The sequence below is a fragment of the Miscanthus floridulus genome, chromosome 7, assembly GCF_019320115.1.
Source record: "Miscanthus floridulus cultivar M001 chromosome 7, ASM1932011v1, whole genome shotgun sequence".
Classification (NCBI taxonomy): domain Eukaryota; kingdom Viridiplantae; phylum Streptophyta; class Magnoliopsida; order Poales; family Poaceae; genus Miscanthus; species Miscanthus floridulus.
Genome location: NC_089586.1, coordinates 14,024,609 through 14,042,178, shown reverse-complemented (window position 1 = coordinate 14,042,178; position 17,570 = coordinate 14,024,609). Strand labels below are relative to the sequence as shown.

At 49.4% G+C, this 17,570-nt stretch overlaps 2 protein-coding genes and 1 pseudogene across 2 annotated transcripts; 1 reads left to right on the top strand and 2 right to left on the bottom strand.

The window, feature by feature from the left end:
* Positions 1 to 5,442: 5,442 nt before the first annotated feature.
* LOC136462625 (uncharacterized) lies at positions 5,443 to 8,565 on the bottom strand (annotated as a pseudogene).
* A 1,069-nt stretch (positions 8,566 to 9,634) lies between these two features.
* On the bottom strand, positions 9,635 to 10,192 carry LOC136465101 (aspartic proteinase nepenthesin-1-like). The gene has a single exon (XM_066463972.1). It carries the CDS (start codon positions 10,190 to 10,192, stop codon positions 9,635 to 9,637), a length of 558 nt encoding a protein of 185 aa, XP_066320069.1.
* Positions 10,193 to 11,224: 1,032 nt separating this feature from the next.
* On the top strand, positions 11,225 to 15,852 carry LOC136465100 (aspartic proteinase nepenthesin-1-like). The gene is made up of 2 exons (XM_066463971.1): positions 11,225 to 11,920; positions 15,799 to 15,852. Exons 1-2 carry the CDS (start codon positions 11,225 to 11,227, stop codon positions 15,850 to 15,852), a joined length of 750 nt encoding a protein of 249 aa, XP_066320068.1.
* Positions 15,853 to 17,570: the final 1,718 nt, after the last annotated feature.

Sequence of the window (17,570 nt, the reverse complement as noted above, 5' to 3'; positions counted from 1 at the left end):
TCCTTCGGGGCCTTTCTCCTCGTCACACTGCTCCTGAGTAAGCATCACTTCTAGATCATTTTGTACCTCCTCATTGAACTGTTCTTGAGTAAGCTGATCCTCTAGTGCTTGCTCCTCAAGGGTTGGCTGCTCATCATGCTCGGGGCATCGGCTGCATTGTCTGGTGTCCACGACATTATTTCGCGCTTTATTCTAATAGATGCAGAAAGTGTGCTTTAGGTACGTGAGAAGGTATAAGAAATAAAAAAGGTCTATAAACCAAAGTAGTCCTATAAAACAATAATATATAAAAAATGAGAAGTAGCAGTGGTAGAGGCCTCAGAAACATGTCAAACATCATCTGATCTTGAACTTAGAGCATCAAGGCATCATAATAGAGAAGAGAGAAGGTAATGTAGGGGGCGGCTGCTAATGATGCCAAGTTCCTCACAAGTTCTTAATCATCAGCTCATATTCCATATAATGTATGGTCTTGGACGATTTCATCATTGGCAAAACAAAGGAGAGGAGAGGAGAGGGGAGATTTGGCAAAAAAAAGCAGGTGCTGCTTCCAAAACATAGAGGATAGGAAAGGTGGCAACAAATAGAGGAGAGGGGGGATTTGGCAAAAAAAAAGCAGGTGCTGCTTCCCAGAAAAAGCAACATGACAATGTAAGAACATCATATGCTTAATATCTTCCAAACCTAATAAGCAGATCGGACAATCAGAAGTAGTAGACAGTAGTAGTAGGGAAGTAGTAGAAGTAGCAAAAAAAGCAACATCTGCTTAGGAGAGGAGAGGAGTAGAGTGGAGTAGAGGAGAGTAGTAGTAGAAGAGGAGTACAGAGAAGACAGCAAGTACAGAGAAGATTAGTAGCCACCGGCCACAATAATATAAACAAACAAGTGCAAGGCTGCAAGCATACAAATGACAATGTAAGAAGAATAATATAAATGCAAGGATTATTTCTACTTAGCAGATATTTATTCCCAAAAAAATGAAACTGGATGCGAAGTCCCACTAATTAAACAAACAAGTGCAAGGCTGCAAGCATACAATGAAAGAACAGCTAGGATTAATGACCAAAAATACTCATGTTGGATCCCTATATTATAGGGAAAGCGTTTCATTCTTGCTGGTGATCACCGTCAGCTTGCACCAGTAGTATTATCAAGAGAGGCTATGGAAGGTGGGCTAGGAATGTCTTTGTTAGAGAGGGCTTCATCACTACATGATGGACTGCTCACTACGACATTAACAACACAATACAGAATGCATGAATCTATAGCTAGTTGGGCATCAAAGGAGATGTATGATGGATTGCTCCAATCATTCCCATCTGTTGCTTCTCGACTTCTTGTCGATTATCCATTTGTCAAGGTACCAATGTTCTATCCATATATTTCTATAAAGCTAAAAGAATTTACCAAGGTGTAGCTTGCCACTTTCAGTCGACAAAAAATCTATGAAGCTTGTTTATCCTGTCAAGACTGCACTGTTCGCATTTGGAGCATCAAAACAGGGGAGCTACTATTTGCACAGAGCATGGCAGACACTCTCATCACGGCATTTTGTTGGCCCGAAAGCAGCCATGACTTGTGTAGTTCTTCGCTGTTTGATCTAAACCACAGCTGGGGGAGCTTGGTTGGGATCACGTGCTGGGCTGTTTTATATGCATGGTACTTGAGTGATCTAATTCTGGACTAGTACTACTACACTACTAACTTGGAGCCGTGGAGGCTGGAGCAAATGGTGGCCATATTCTGAAAGAACGTGAGACCACTGAACATACTGGGTTTGCTGGAGCTCTGGACTGAATGAAGAACGTCATCTTTGGAAGTCAGACATTACCTAGGATATGCAGTCTCGATAGGAATTAGGCATGTTACTCTTAGTGACAGATGAATAACAAGATGTTCTCATTCTTACAGTTTTTGCAATTCGCAACCTGCTTATGTTACTGGCACAATACAGCATCCTTTTCGCTTGGGGTTTACTTTTCACTTGTTCATCTTATTTCTAGGTTCAGACATTGGTGCTGGTCTACTCGATTTGGAAACAAGGGGATTATCGTGGCTATGTCGATCTAAAAGTGACGTTCTTTCCCTGAAACTTGTCATGCAGGCTGGCATGGATAAATTTTCAAGAGTTATTTCTATGTCGTCAGCAGTTTGTAGGTAACACTAATGTTCTTTCCTTAGTGCTAGACAATGTTTATGTTCCCTAGTACTGAAACTGACATTGTTGCACAGTTTGGTTACACTCTCATCAGATGAGAATTACTTCTTAGGAAGCCCCATGGATGGATCTATAAGTTATACTCGGATCATTTTTTTAGTGTTATGAGCAAGATTTTTTTCTCTCTCGAACATGTAGAGGAGAGCTGTGTATCATTATATTAAGAAGAGAAAAAAGGGGTGAGAGCCCTTACAAATCCGCACGAACTCAACACAAACTCACACGCATACAACAATAGCGCCTTTGCCCAAGGTAAAAACGACATGACCTAAAAAACTCAACTCAACAACGGCAAGGAGGATTGAAATGCCTCTAGCGCTGGTTAAACTCCAAAGATAGAAATCCTCACTAGCGAGCAAAAGAGCTCTAGCTAGATTAGGTGACAAACTCTCAAGCACACACTTTGCTCGGAATCTGCTAGGATTGCTTTATTCCAAAACTAGAATTGTTTGATGACACCACACATCGATGCAGTAACAATATTTTAATTAGAGTTGTGTTTAGTCTTTTCCCACTTATCTGTTGTAATCATGTAATGTGCCAGATTTGAAATTTGAGAGTGTCTGCCATGTACGTTGCCAAGATTTGAGCATGTGATTAGCTAGCATGACTTGAGCTCTAATTAAGCTCGCCTAGGACTCAACTTACGAGTGATGCCAAGTATTAAAACAAGCCAACTTTTAAGCTACAAAATAGTATACTCTCAACTAAGCAAGTAGCAGCAGATCGAGACACAAAGCTAAAAGAAAAAAAGGAAGAGGCGGTGGCGTTGGTCGAGTGCTCACCGGGACATGGGAGTCGCGGGCGCTGCGCTTGGGGTCGGTGGCGGAGAAGACGGTGTAGACGAGCACGAAGGTGCCGATGATCTCTGTGCCGAGCCCCGTCCCACGGGAGTACCCCGACGCGAGCGAGTTGGTGCCGCCGTCGTACCTGTCGAAGTAGGCGCTCTGGAATGCCTTGACGAGCCCCACGCCGTAGATGGCGCCGAGGCACTGGGGCAGTGAGGGGAAGCGACCGGCCGGCAGGGGCCAACCACCGGGGAGCGGGCGGGCGTCGGCGGCGGGGTCAGAAACCCTAGGGTGGGGAGGAGTAGGCGTGGGGTGCGGGGAAGGAGCAGGTGCGCGGGGGTGGAGATGGGGGCGCGCGGGTGAGGGGAAGCGGCCGGCCGGCGGGGGCCAACCACCGAGGAGCGGGCGGGCGTCGGCGACGGGGTCAGAAACCCTAGGGCGGGGAGGAGCAGGCGCGCGGGTGCGGGGAAGGAGCAGGCATGCGGGGGCGGAGATGGGGCGCGCGGGTAAGGGGAAGCGGCCGGCCGACGGGGGCCAACCACTAGGGAGCGGGTGGGCGTCGGCGGCGGGGTTAGAAACCCTAGGGCGGGGAGGAGCAGGCGCGCGGGTGCAGGGAAGGAGCAGGCGCACGGGGGCGGATATGGGGCGCGCGGGTGAGGGGAAGTGGCGCGGGCCGGCGTCGGCGGGGAAGGGGCACGGCGTCGGCGGGGCAGCCTGACAGCGTCGGAGGAGAAGAGAGCGCCCAAATGAAGACAACACCCGTGAGCCCTCGTATATATAGACAGGATGATTTGTAGGGGCGGTTTTTGATCCAACCGCCCCTAGAAATATATTTGTAGGGGCGGTTTTTGATCCAGCCGCCCCTAGAAATGCATTTGTAGGGGCGGTTCCTGATCTAGCCGCCCCTACACATGCATTTGTAGGGGCGGTTCCTGATCCAACCGCCCCTAGAAATATATTTTTATTTTTTTAATTGTTAATTCTGTATTATAAAAACAATTGTGTATATATAAAACAATTGTGACTTTAAATTATTGCATATATATAAAACAATTGTGTATATATAAAATAATTGTGACTATAAAAACAATTATGACTATAAAAACAATTGTGTATATATAAAACAATTGTGACTATAAAAACAATTGTGTATATATAAAACAATTGTGACTATAAAAATAATTGTGTATATATAATTGTGTATAAATAAAAGTAATATAAAAACAATGGTAGTCAAAACAATATAGAAAACAAAAAAAACAAAAAATATAAATTTGAATTTTAAAACTTCGACTACAATTTTATGACTTTAAATTAAATAAAATGAAAACATTGTAAACATAAAAGTTGTATAACTCATCGACATGTACAACTTTTATTTTGGTCATCTTATCATGTGACTTTGTTTGAACGATTCAAATTTTGAAATTCAAATAATTTCAACTTGAAACAATATTTTGAAAGAGTAAATGATTTCAGATGAAAAACTCATGAATACCAATGTTGTACAACTCATCAATATGTACAACTTTTATTTTGATCATATTTTCATTTGACCAAATTTGAACCGTTGTAATTTTGAATTTCACTAAATGGCAACTTCAAACAAGATTTTGAAACCTTAAATGATTTCAACAATAAAAGTCGTGAACATAAAAGTTGTTGAACTCCTCACTGTCTACAACTTTTATTTTGATCACTTCTTCATGTGATAATTCAAATTTTAAATTTCAGAAAATGACAGCTTCAAACCTGATTTTCAAACACTAAATGATTTCAGCTGTAAAGGTGATGAATATAAGAGTTGTATAACTCATCAAGATCTCCTACTTTTATTTTAGTCATTTCTTCATTTCATAAAGTGTTAAGTGATTTCATAAAGTTTTAGTAGTAATAGAGTGGATGTTCAAATAGAGTCATCTGGAGTTGCAAAGCGTAGTCTCACATGCATAAAATATAGTCTCACACACGTACAAAAATATGTAGTCTTATACATGTACATAAATATATAGTCTCACACGTATGCATAAATGAAGTCTTACAAACACACACTTACACAAACACTCTACGTTCAACAACTAGCTAGCCCGCTGTAACGACTTTTCCCTTGACACCTTTTCGTTCTCATGGCATTATGTCTTTGGGGAGATTCTTTTCCACAACACTGATCTTCTTAGGAAAGTCTATGAATAGCGGCATCTCATCGTAGTTATTGTAAGCTTCAACATCGTCCACGCCATCAACTCCAATAATGTGATGTTTCCCGGAGGCAACCACGTGCTTTGTCTTCTTCTTCGGGGGGAGGTTACTTTGTGCATTAGACATATAGAAAACTTGTGCGACACGTGAAGCGAGCACCCAAGGGTCATCTTAGTAGCCTAGATTCTTGAGGTCCAGGACTCTCAATCCGATCTCGTTCAGTTGGTGTTGTTTGATCTAGCGGCATCAAAACAGGGCCACCATTATATCCCTTCCATAGTCAAGTTCCCATATCTCTTCAATGATGCCAAAATATTGGATCTTTCGCCCTAATCCATCGAGAGCCTCTATTCGAACGTCGCAGTTTTGGTTCACATATTTACTATCCTTTGCGTGGGTATAGTACGTATACCCATTGATATCATAAGCATTCGAAGATGTCACTTGTCTCGATGGCCCCTCCGCCAACCTACTGATGATAATAGAGTCTATGGTTTCTCCAGGCGGTATGTTTTGGTCCTTCAACCATGTAGTTAGTCGTCTTTTGTGTTACATGACCCAATCATCTGAATGGCCATTTCTCTCCGCCACAATGATAGCTAAGTGTTCATCAATATACGGTTGCATCAGTTGTGTACTCTGCAAGACACTATAATGCGCCCGACTCACCTCTTTGTAATCATGGTCGATGAACACTTTTCTACCACTGGTGCCCTTCCTAGCCAGCCTACCCTTGTGATGAGAATCGGGTTTACCAATCCCTTTCTGTACTTTTAGGTACTCTTGACAACACTTGACGACTTCTTCAGTACTGTAACCCTCTATCATGGAGCCCTCTGGGTATGCTCGATTATACACGTATCGACTTAGAACCGACATGAACCGCTCATAGGACCACATTTCATGCAAGTAGCAAGGGCCAAGCGCCTGTATTTGATGAACCATGTGAATCATGAGATGTGGCATTATATCAAAAAAAGTAGGAGGTAAACACATCTCCAGTTGGTTTTGTGTCTCCACCACAAATTCATGTAGGTTACTCAGCTCTTCCTTGCCAATCATCTTCTGTGAGATCTTCGAAAAGAAGTAGCACATGCGGGTGATGGCCATTTTCAAGAACTCTGGCTTTATAGCCCTGACTGCAATAGGTAGAAATATTGTCAGCATCACATGGCAATCGTGAGCCTTGTAGTGTGTTATTGACAAGTCCTTCATCAACACTAGATTTTTCACATTTGTTGAAAACCCAGTCGAGACTTTGATCCCTCTCAGGAAAGTGCATATAGCTCTCTTCTCGTCTGGTGTTAGGTTGAAGCACGCCATGGGCAGAGTGTATTTTCCATTAGCCTCAGGTACCGGGTGAAGCTGTGGCATCACATTTAGCTGCACCATGTCTTTCTGTGCTTTCAAACCATCCTTTGACTTGCCTGTGTCCATCAAGGTAGCAATGAGACTCTCAAAGACATTTTTCTGCACGTGCATAGCATCAATGTCATGGGGGACCTCCAAGTCTGGCCAATAAGGTAGATACTAAAAAAAGATCGATTATTTCTTGAAAGGTACGCCTTCGACAGGAGGTGTGCTTCTATCTCTGTTCGTCCCATCCGGATTCTTCTTTCCATAGACGATACGTTTGTTTTTCACCATTCTATACACGTGTTCTCTGTTATGATGTCTCTCCAGAGGGGGTTCAATCTCTGGGGCGTTGTCATAAAATCTAAAGAATAATTTGCTGCGGTACTTGTGACTTATCTTTAAGAAGCGTCGGTTCCTTAGGTAAACTATCTTCTTGGATGCATCTAGGTACACCCATGTAGTACCATCCAAGCAAACCAAGCATCCCGTCTTTCCTTTGAACTATCCAGACAAAGCAAACAACGCGGGGTAATCATTGGTAGTAACAAATATTATTGCTCTACATATGAAGTTCTCCTTTCGGAATGCATCGTACATCTGCTCCCCATGCCTCCATAGCCTCTCCATTTCTTGCATCAAGGGCTCGAGGAACACGTCTATATCAATGCCTGGTTGTTTAGGGCCAGAAATAAGAATAGTGAGGAGAAGGTACTTTCTCTTTTGACACAGCCATGTTGGGATGTTGTACATGGTCAAGATCACTGGCCATGTGCTGTGGTCGCTCATCCTCTTATTGAAGGGATTCATTCCATCGGTGCTCAAGCAAAACCATACATTCCTTGGGTCATCGCTGAATTCTTTGTGCTTCTCATCAAACCTTTGCCACTGACTACAATCAGCCAGGTGTGCAATCTTATCATCATCCACCTTGTGCTCATCATCCCACCATGTCATAAGTGCGGCTTTTTTAGGGTTTACGAAGATACGTCTCAAGCGGTCGGTCACTGGCAGGTACCACATTACCAGGGAAGGAATTCTTCTCTACTCTACATCGTTGCCTAATAGAGTGTCCTCTGGGGGCTGAGATTCTTGTACCACCTTTTTGGTACCCTTCTTATTCCTCTTTTTCCCCGTGGAGGCTTCGTCCCCACCGTAAAGGTCATTGTTCTTGTACCGGCTGGCCCCACACCGGGGACATTTATCCAGTGACTTGAACATTTCGCCACAAAAAAGTATACAGTGGTTGGGGCATGCATGGATTTTTTCAACCCCCATTGTCAATGGACTTATGACCTTCTTCGCTTGGTATGTGCTGGTGGGAACTGAGTTTGGTTGTGGCAGCACCTATGACAGGAGATGCAATAGATCATTAAAACTACAGTCTAACCAGCCATACTTAGCCTTTAGGATGAGCAGCTCAAGCACAAAACGTAGCAATATCCAATGTATCGGACAATCCTTTTCAACACCATACACAGTCTCCTTCGATGCTTTTGTCACCCTTTCTAAATTTTCTAGACCTTTCGGGCTATTTAGTAAAATCTCTGGTCCAAGGGCTCAAATCATGTCCTCCAAATCATCTTCATCCCCGACACGTGCTCCACCATCATTATTGGCACCACCTTCGTCGTTACCATCCCAACCACCAGCATCACCACCTTGTTCATTGTCAAACTCGAAATCCATTCGTGCATCAAGCTCTGCTGAATATTGGGACAGGGATTCTATGGTTTCGTCGTCGTATTCCTCCTCATCCTCATCGTTAACAATAACCGTTTCACCATGATGAATCCACACTGTGTAGTCCTCAACAAATCCTCACATAATCAAATGTGATCTGATGATAGTCACATCTGTCCATGCCATACGGTTCTTGCAATCTTTACATAGGCAAATAATTGTATCCTTATTCTCTTTCAATGTCGTTGCATGTTTCTTTGTAGCTTCAATAAATTTATCCACCTCTTCACGAAAATCTGCCTTGAACCTTAACGAACCATACATCCAAGAGTTCTTGTACTCCATCTTTTATAACAACAATAAAACAAACATTAAAGGAGTACTTATTCAGATATATATAAAAATGAAACAAATTAATAATTACTTGAGAATAATTGTATATACTTCAGATATATATGAATATAAATCTAATATAATTACATAAAGCATACAAATACACCATGGTAAAAGAAAATTAATTAACGACCCATTTATCCATAAATAATTAAAATACATATTTATTGATTACAATAAATAATTTCAAAGACAACAATTAGCAAGAATTATACTTTACCCAATATCTTTCATACAAACCCTAGTCCAATTTCATCAAACATAAATTTACAAAAACGAAACTAATAAAAAAACCAAACCCTAGATCTAGATCCACATGCACATGAAACATCCATAAAACTAACTAATTGTTCACTAAAATCAAGAAACATGGACTAAATAAGGGTATGATCTTGTTCCCCTCCCTAATTTACCCTAGTACATTTAAAAATTGGGTCTAATTTGCTTCATAAATAGCTCAAGCACCATAGAAGAGAGAGAAAAATAAAACTCTAATTACTCACTAACCAAACATTAAAACTTCAAAAAAAGTATGGAATAACATTTTCTTACCTTGTACAACCTCTCCACCAAAGAATTTGAGACCAAAACCTTTCCCCCTTAGTAGAGCAATTTTTGGGAGGTGCCCAAGGCCTCCCCACCTTTTTTCACGGGTTGGAGTGAGTGACCCGAGGAGAAAGAATGTGTTGCATCTGTTTTATATGAGGGGCATTTGTAGGGGCGGCTGGTGATTGAGCCGCCCCTACAAATCGGTGCTATAAATACGGGGTCATTTGTAGGGGCGGCTCAATCACCAGCCACCCCTACAAATAGCATTTCCAGGGGCGGCTGGTGATTGAGCCGCCCCTATAAATCAGACCCCATTTGTAGGGGCGGCTCGTAACACCAGCCACCCCTGCTGTTCCATTTATAGGGGCGGCTGGTGTCTGGGCACCCGAGCACGTCACTGTAGGGCGGCTCCATCACCAGCCGCCCCTACAAAAAAAAAATTGAACCATTGCTAAAATCGTTTTTTACGTAATGCGCATGTCTGGTTGCCCCAAACTTGGGTGGTGGTGGTGCCACTGCACGACGGCCACGGCAGCTGCCCGCACGTCGAGGAGTTGCAAGGGAACGGCACAATCGTGCTAGAGTTGGACATGTCGAAGTAAGGGAGGGCATGGTGGTAGCAGGCGATGCACGGCTGGCACTGCGTCCAGATGAGGTCGCTGCCGGTGTCGAGCGTCATCTTCACAGGCTGCGGCGGCTTGCCGATGGCGAAGCTGACCAGGCACTCATCTGCGAACGGTTGGCCCTTCCCTGGGACCGCCGAGACAGTGGACGACGACGACGAGCCGGAGAGGAACCGCGCGGCGTGGGTCTTGCTGCGCAGTGCCATGCGTTGCAGCAGCTCGCGTGGGGCCAGCCCGCGATCGGCGTCGGTGTGGCTCAGCTGCATCCTAATCACCGGGCCGACGCCGGCGCCCGAGCCGCTGCATGAAACGACAGCCAGCGCTACCAGCAGCGCGACTAGGAAGCCGGCTACCCTCTGCGTGTTCATCCGTTGGTTCATGAGCATGACCACAGATGTTCTTTTCACTGCACGTTGGTTCACACACCTGTACACGTGTAAGGTCTTGTTCGCACGCAGGACACGTCGGAGGAGCCTCGCTGAACCACGATATATATAGGCACGTGGCAAGGTCTCTTGATATCTGAAACCCCACACGTCTAGGAGGGGCCTGTCAGGGCATGCGGCGGCTACGAGCTGCCCCTGATCGGTCTGACCGCTCTAATCATTGAAGCAATGAACATCATCGATAACGAAGAACAAGAAGAAATAGTAGATTGGAATATAAGGCAAAAAATAAAAGATAGATGTATTGATAGGTTGTGTGTGTCAATTGACCCCGTTATTATATATTTATAGTTATAGTGCGGCTGATCTTTTCGGTATAAATACATGAATAGATCTAGGGGTTTTTTGGTTCTTTAATCGCTCCTAAAATTCATGTCACATCAAATATTTAGATACTAATAAAGAGCATTAAATATAGATTAATTACAAAACCAATTACATAGACGGAGGCTAATTTGCGAGACAATTTTTTTAAATCTAATTAATATGTCATTAGCATATGTTTACTGTAGCATCATGTTGTCAAATCATGGACTAATTAGGCTTAAAAGATTCGTCTCTCAAATTAGTTATAAGTTGTGTAATTAGTTTCATAATTAATCTATATTTAATAATCCATGCATGTGTCTAAATATTCAAGATGACAGAAATTTCAGGAGCCGAAACCAAACGGCCCTACAATTACACGGGAGCAAATAAAAGTGCCCTACAATTACACGGGAGCAAATAAAAGTTTCCTTACCCATACATGGTCATCTCAATCGAAGAACGCAGTCATATCTCGTTGTACGTGCTCCATACAGATATTGCCAAAACCGGCCAGTTCCCAACCAAATAAAAAAAACCAACGTATCCAAATGGACTCTGTGATCAGACATGCTCCGATCCATCCGTTTAGCCCTATGACACCTCTGACTGCATGTAGGCTCATCCAAGTAATAATTAACTAAAAAAACGTAGTACCTCTTCAATATGAATGTGTTGCACCCGGACTTGATATTGCCGCCTGATAATACACAAGATTCCACGCGTATCGACGGTGGAAAACCCAAACGCAACCTGTACCTTCCGTCGCAGCTCAAAGTCGACAACTTCTCCTACTGCTTCACCAACATCACGTCGACGTCCAGCCCCGTGCTGCTCGGCCTGCCGGCGAACCTCTCCGGCGGCGCAAGTAGTGGAGCCGCCGTGCAGACTACCCCGCTCAACACGACCTCAACTTTCTACTACTATCTGAATCTGAAGAGCATCATCACGGTGGGGTCAACGACGCTGCAGGTGCCGGCGTCCGCGTTCGCGTTGAACGCCGACGGGACCGGCGGGACGATCATCGACTCCGGCACCTCCATCACGTCGCTGCCGCCGCACGTTTTCAGCCTCCTTCGCGACGCCTTCGTCTCCCAGCTGAACATGACGCCCGTGGCCGTCACGTCCCTACCTGATGTCCTCTGCTTCCCGGCGTCGACGCAGACAACGACGATGCCGAAGCTGGACCTGCCGCGGGAGAACTACGTGTTTCCTCAGGACAACAACACGTGCATTGCGATACTACAGTCGTCCGGCGGGAACAACATGACGATAATAGGCACCTATCAGCGGCAGAACCTGAACGTACTCTACGACCTCGCCGGCGACACGCTCTCTTTCGTCCCGGCTCAGTGCGACAAGGTCCAAGACTACTCGATCTCCCCTGTCTTTACGTCTGCCATGCGCACTAGTGTTTTCTTCCATTATTTTAACTTTCTTCTGTCTCTTGTCTATCGGTTTGAACGGGTCTGTTAGTGCGTCCCCAACGGTCCTACAGCCTATTTAGCTAGTGCTGATATGATCGTATACGATAGTTGTCGGTGTTTTGGATCGACGAGTCTTCAACCAACTAGTAAATTTATACTGCGTGTTTCCGATCTCGGATGATGATACAAAAATACACAAGTTTTATACTGGTTCGGGTAATAGGTACCCTACGTCCAGTATAAGAGATCGATCTTGTATTTCTTGCACCGAAATGCTCGTAGTACGGGGTTACAAGCAGGGCGAGAGAGGGAGCTGGTCCCAGGTCTCTACGTGGAGCGGCATGGATTGCTTGAGATGTTGATCTCAAGCCATGGGGGAGTTCGAGTGTTCGTCTGAGCGTTTATGCGTGAGTTCCTTGTGTGGGCGTAGGCCTAATCGTTCGCCTCCCATCCCTAGAAACAGCCCCGATCCCTCCCTTTTATAGTTGAAGGAGGGACAAGGGTGATACATGCGCTAGCTACATGGCGTCGTGCGAACGGAGGCGGCATGTCCGAGCCCTGTAGCCTATGGCGGCGTGGTCGACGGAGTGGTCCCGTCCTTGAAGTACTAGGGCGACGCGCTGGTCACATCTGATCCTGTGCGTCGTGGGAGCTCCAGTGTTATCTCGAAGCGGGCGCGGCGGTCGGAGTGCTGGTCACTGCGCGGGAAGCCGAGGCTCGGTTGGTGCCGAGGCCGAGCCATCGTGGGAGGCTCGGCAGATGTGAATCCCGCGGTTGCCGAGACCCTGCAGTAGATTGCCGAGGCTTGGAGGGAGCAGTTGGCCTCGTACGCTGATTCCGAGGCTAAGGTGACCCGGACTTGACTCCCCATGCCGCGTTGTTCCTGGGGCGGGGGTTAGGTGGCACAGTGAAGTGCAGGCGCTGATCGTGGGCACAGCACCAGAGCACAGTGGCCGGTAACCCCTACCCCCGTCCTGTCCTGGACGGTGTGGCGTCGACGTGACCTCCCGTCTCGTCAGCCGTTCCGCAGTGTCGAGCCGCCGTCCGGCTGATATTGCGGGAGTAGTGGGCGCATTAATGGGACGTGACGCCTGGTCAGGGGGACTGGTCGAGGCAGAAGCGATGGGTTGTTGCCGAGCCGGCCTCGAGCGATACGGAGAATCGCTGTCTCGTTCGAGGCTGTACGCGCGGGGCGTCGGGTGAGACGGAAAATTGGTTCCTCGTCGAGGCCTCCCGTGCGAGGCCTCGAGCGAGGCGAAGAACCGGTGGCCTCGGACGAGGCCGGGGTTTAACCTATGGCTTGCCTTTTGGCTTTGTTTTCGATGGGGTCTAAGTGATTCATTTGGTATACGCTTGGGGTACCCCGTTTTATGGTACCCGACAGTAGCCCCCGAGCCTCAGGAAGAGCGTGAGCGCTCTTCTTGAGGTTTTGATGAGGCTCAACTTGCGGTAGCTCCTGGCAGGATAGTGTTTCATACTTCGAGGCCTTGGTGGGTGCGTGCGAGCGCATCCGCCGGGTGTAGCCCTCGAGGCCCTGGGGGAGTGGATTCATTCCTCCAGGGTCTTTTTCTCATGCTGAGCGAGAGATTTTATCGTTTTTTGCCGAGCCCACAAGTGCGAGTTCGGGTCGCGGGGTTTTAGCAAGGTCACAGGAAGAGCCCCCGAGCCTCTGCACGGAGTGAGAGGGCGATCAGGGGTTCCCCTGACTTTTTGAGCGACCCTCGCGCTTCCTTTTCGCTCGGAAGGAGGGGTGGAATATGCCAGGCTACCCTCGGTGGGCACGAGCGGTGACATTTCCGGTGAGCTGTTATCGGGTAAGTCCAAGTGGAGGCCCGTGCCCTATTCGCTAGGGGTTGGCTAGCGGTCCAGAGACGCACTCCAAGAGTACCAGAGGGTTTCTCTAGTGGGTGCTGGGGCTGTTCGCTGGGCCCTAGTGGCTCGGTGCCTCCCTACGGTGGGATCCCATTCGGAGACCTCCCTGCCGGTCTCGGACATGACTTAGGACGTCCCGAGCGATCGTTTGCTCGGGCCTTGGCCATACGTGGGCTCACCCATAGTCGTCCCTGACTCTGTTGTCCTAGGGCGGCTGTCGAAACCCCTAGGGGGGCCAGCCTTCGAATCCCTGGACCGTAACGGGCTCGATGCCCTTTATCGCATTTTTTTCGAATCTTCCAGCGTGGGTTTAGGTCGCTTGTTTTTGTCTTGGGTGCAGGAGGGGCCCCCGAGCCTCTGCACGGAGCGAGAGGGCGGTCAGGGGTCCCCCTGACTTTTTCGTTCGACCCTCACACATCCTTTTCGTTTGGACGGAGGGGTTATTTGCCGAGCCCACTCATATGCGAGCCTGGGTCGCTGGGTCTCGGCAAGGTTGTAGGAAGAGCCCCCGAGCCTCTACGCGGAGCTAGAGGGCGATCAGGAGTTCCCCTGGCTTTTTGTACGCCCCTCACGCATGAGGGTTTGTTTGCTGAGCCCCCCTGGGTGCGAGCCTGGGTCGCGGGGTCTCGGCATATCTGCAGGAAGAGCCCCCTAGCCTCTGCACGGAGCGAGAGGGCCGTCAGGAGTTCCCCTGGCTTTTTGTACGATCCTCGTGCTTCCTTTTCGCTCGGAAGGAGGGGTTGTTTTGCCGAGCCCCCTCGAGTGCGAGCCGGGGTCGCTGGGTCTCGGCAAGGTTGTAGGAAGAGCCCCTTAGCCTCTGCACGGAGCAAGAGGGCCGTTAGGGGTTCCCCTAGCTTTTTGTATGACCCTCGCGCTTCCTTTTCGCTCGGAAGGAGGGGTGGAATGTGCCAAGCTACCCTCGGTGGGCACGAGCGGTGGCACTTCTGGTGAGCTATTATCGGGTAAGTACGAGTGGAGGCCCGTACCCCATTCGCAGGGGGTCGGCTTGCGGTCCAGAGACGCACTCCAAGAGTACCAGAGGGTTTCTCTAGTGGGTGCCAGGGCCGTTCGCTGGGCCCCAGTGGCTCGTTGCCTCCCTACGGTGGGATCCCATTCGGAGACCTCCCTGCTGGTCTCGGACACAACTTTGGGCGTCCCAAGCATTTCGCTTGCTTGGGTCTCAGCCCTGTATGGGCTCGCCCATGGTCGTCTCTGACTCTGTTGCCTTGGGGCGGCTGTCGAAACCCCCTAGGGGCCCAGCCTTCGAACCCCTGGACCGTAATGGGCCTGGCACCTCGTTCCTTTGTCTGAAAGGAATAGGGTGGGGGATATCTCCCCCATCGGCTCGACAACAGTTGGCGCGCCTTTTGAGGTGATTTTCTCGAGGAGGCGGAATGACGCCTACCGCTGCAGTAGTTGGACGTGACGTGGTGTCAGTGGATGGGACGTAACTGTTCCCACGATCAACAAGGAAAAGGTGGGCACATGGGCGGTAAAATCGGATCGGGATTAACCACGCCGGATCTGAGGGAAACTTCCCCGATTTCATCGCCCGTCCATTTCGCCTTCATCCTGCATAAATACGCAATGAGCCTCGCCCCTCCCCTCCTTACCTTACCTACATTAGCTTTGCCGCCTTTGAGCCGTTGCTAGAGCAGAGGGCCCCGGGAGGAAGAAGGGAGAGAGGCAAGGCGGAGGGAGAGAGGGACTCACCGTCGTAGTCGAACAAGCCGAGACCTTCTCTGGGTTACTGACCCCAATAGGCCAGAATGGATCGCTCTGTTGGGCGAGCCAGAGCCGAGGCCTCGCGATGGTTACGTCGTGAGCTTTGTGTCTTTTCATGAGTGCGGCCTCGGCCTTCTGGTGGACCGGTTCATGCGGGCGCTCCCGCACTACTACGGCATGGAGCTTCATAACTTCAACCCCAATTCCATTGTGCAGGTGGCTATCTTCGTCGCTATCTGCGAGGGGTATCTGGGGATTGCTCCCCACTAGGAGTTGTGGCTCAACCTCTTCCAGGCGGGGCATACCACCAAGCCGACGGGTATGTCGGGCATGAGGAAGGCGGTGAGGGCCGGCGGCTGCACTCTCCAAGTGCGCTAGGACCGCCAGCACCTCTATATCTTGGCCCAGCTCGCATCAATGAATCGTCGTTGGTACAGAGCTAGTTCTATCTTCGCAACGACGATAGTGGGCTTCCCCCCTACACTAGGTGGATCGTGGGGAGTTGCCCGGAGAGGTGGAAGTATGGCGTCCTGAGGGAGGAACAGCCCAAGATGCAACCACTCCTGGAGGGGCTGGAGAGGCTGCGAGACCGCGGCCTTACTGCGGCTCTGGTCGTGGCCGCCTTCCACCGCTGGAGGGTGCTGCCGCTGATGGCTCAGCGATGGCGCCTGTTCGATATGAGGCCGGATGAGCCGATCGAGGGCATCCGGATGTCTGCCTCCGCCCTTTCCGATGAGGAAATTCTTCGCCGAGTGAGGGAGATGGTGGAGGCAAAGCTGAGGAGCGGTGGCTTGACCCTCTTCGCGATGCGCCCATCACGGGGGTTCCTCTCGCTGGTAAGTCGCGTGTCACTGTAGCCCCTAAGGCCTCCCCGTTTCTCATTATTTCTCGTTCCCTTATCCGCGTTCATCATTCCTGCAGGGGATGAGGGACGTGCGAGCCTCCCCGCCGCCTGTTCCCGAGGACGCGAGGTGGCGGGTGATCAACTGGGCACACGCCGAGGCGCAGAAAAAGCGGAAGGACGCCAAGGTGGCGAAGCGCACGAAGAAGATCCTTGCGCGTGAGAAACTGGATGAGCGCCGCCGGTAGCAAAGGAAGGACGGCCTCCCATTGGAGGAGTCCCCGTCGCCGTCGCTATCGACGGATGCCTTGGACGGAGATGACGAGGGCGAGATGGGGCGGGGTCCCCTGGACCATCTCCCTGATATAGGGGAGACGGTGTCCTAGGCGTCGGCAAGTAGCCCAGCGCTCCCAGGGGGAGGAGGAGGAGCTGTCCCGGGGCCGAGGCTGACATGCCCGAGGCACGGGCACTGGGCAAGCATGCCATCAGCTCAGTGGGCTCGACGGCAGCAGTGGAGCAGGTGGCGGTGGGGGCGACATAACTGCCCCTACAGAGGACCGAGGGGGCGCCGGGGTCCGTCGAGGACCGGCCGGCGCCGATGGATACAGAGGCCGTGCCTCTGCCACCGCCACCACCTTTGCAGACGAGGGTTGCCATGCCGAAGCGGTTGCAGCCTCGCTCGAGGTAAGCGTATTTTTGGTAGAGCCGCAGCGTTTTTCTGTTTGTTCTTCGGTCTTGTGCTGACCCTGCAAGTGTTTTGTCCTTAGTCGGAAGCGACCTGCGGAGGTGCCTACCTTGGCGCCCCTTAAGGCGCTCAAGGTGAACCCCGGCTCCACCGCCCACTGGGTGGCAGAGGTGCAAGTCGCCATACAGCGTGGCACGGTGTCGGCGAGGGCCGACCCGAAGGAGCCAACCACCCAAGGAGGAGCTGCCGAGGCGACCCCAACACAGACGAGGGAGGGAGCACCTCCGCCCCACGAGGGCGAGGCTCATGAGTCAGATGGGGCCGAGGTGCCCTCAGTTGCCTAGGCCACCGAGGTCGAGGCCCCTAGGGTCACTGAGGCCGAGGCGACAGAGGCCGGGGCACCCGAGACCACCGAGGCCGCAGCGGCGGGGGTCGGAGTCTCTACGACCACCGAGGCCACGA

Excerpts from the sequence above, each read along its gene's own strand:
- LOC136465101 (XM_066463972.1), bottom strand. The coding sequence starts at position 10,192 with ATGCTCATGAACCAACGGATGAACACGCAGAGGGTAGCCGGCTTCCTA.
- LOC136465100 (XM_066463971.1), top strand. The coding sequence starts at position 11,225 with ATGAATGTGTTGCACCCGGACTTGATATTGCCGCCTGATAATACACAA. Across the intron at positions 11,921-15,798 it reads TCCCGGCTCAGTGCGACAAG|GTGGCTATCTTCGTCGCTAT; the intron begins GTCCAAGACTAC and ends TCCATTGTGCAG.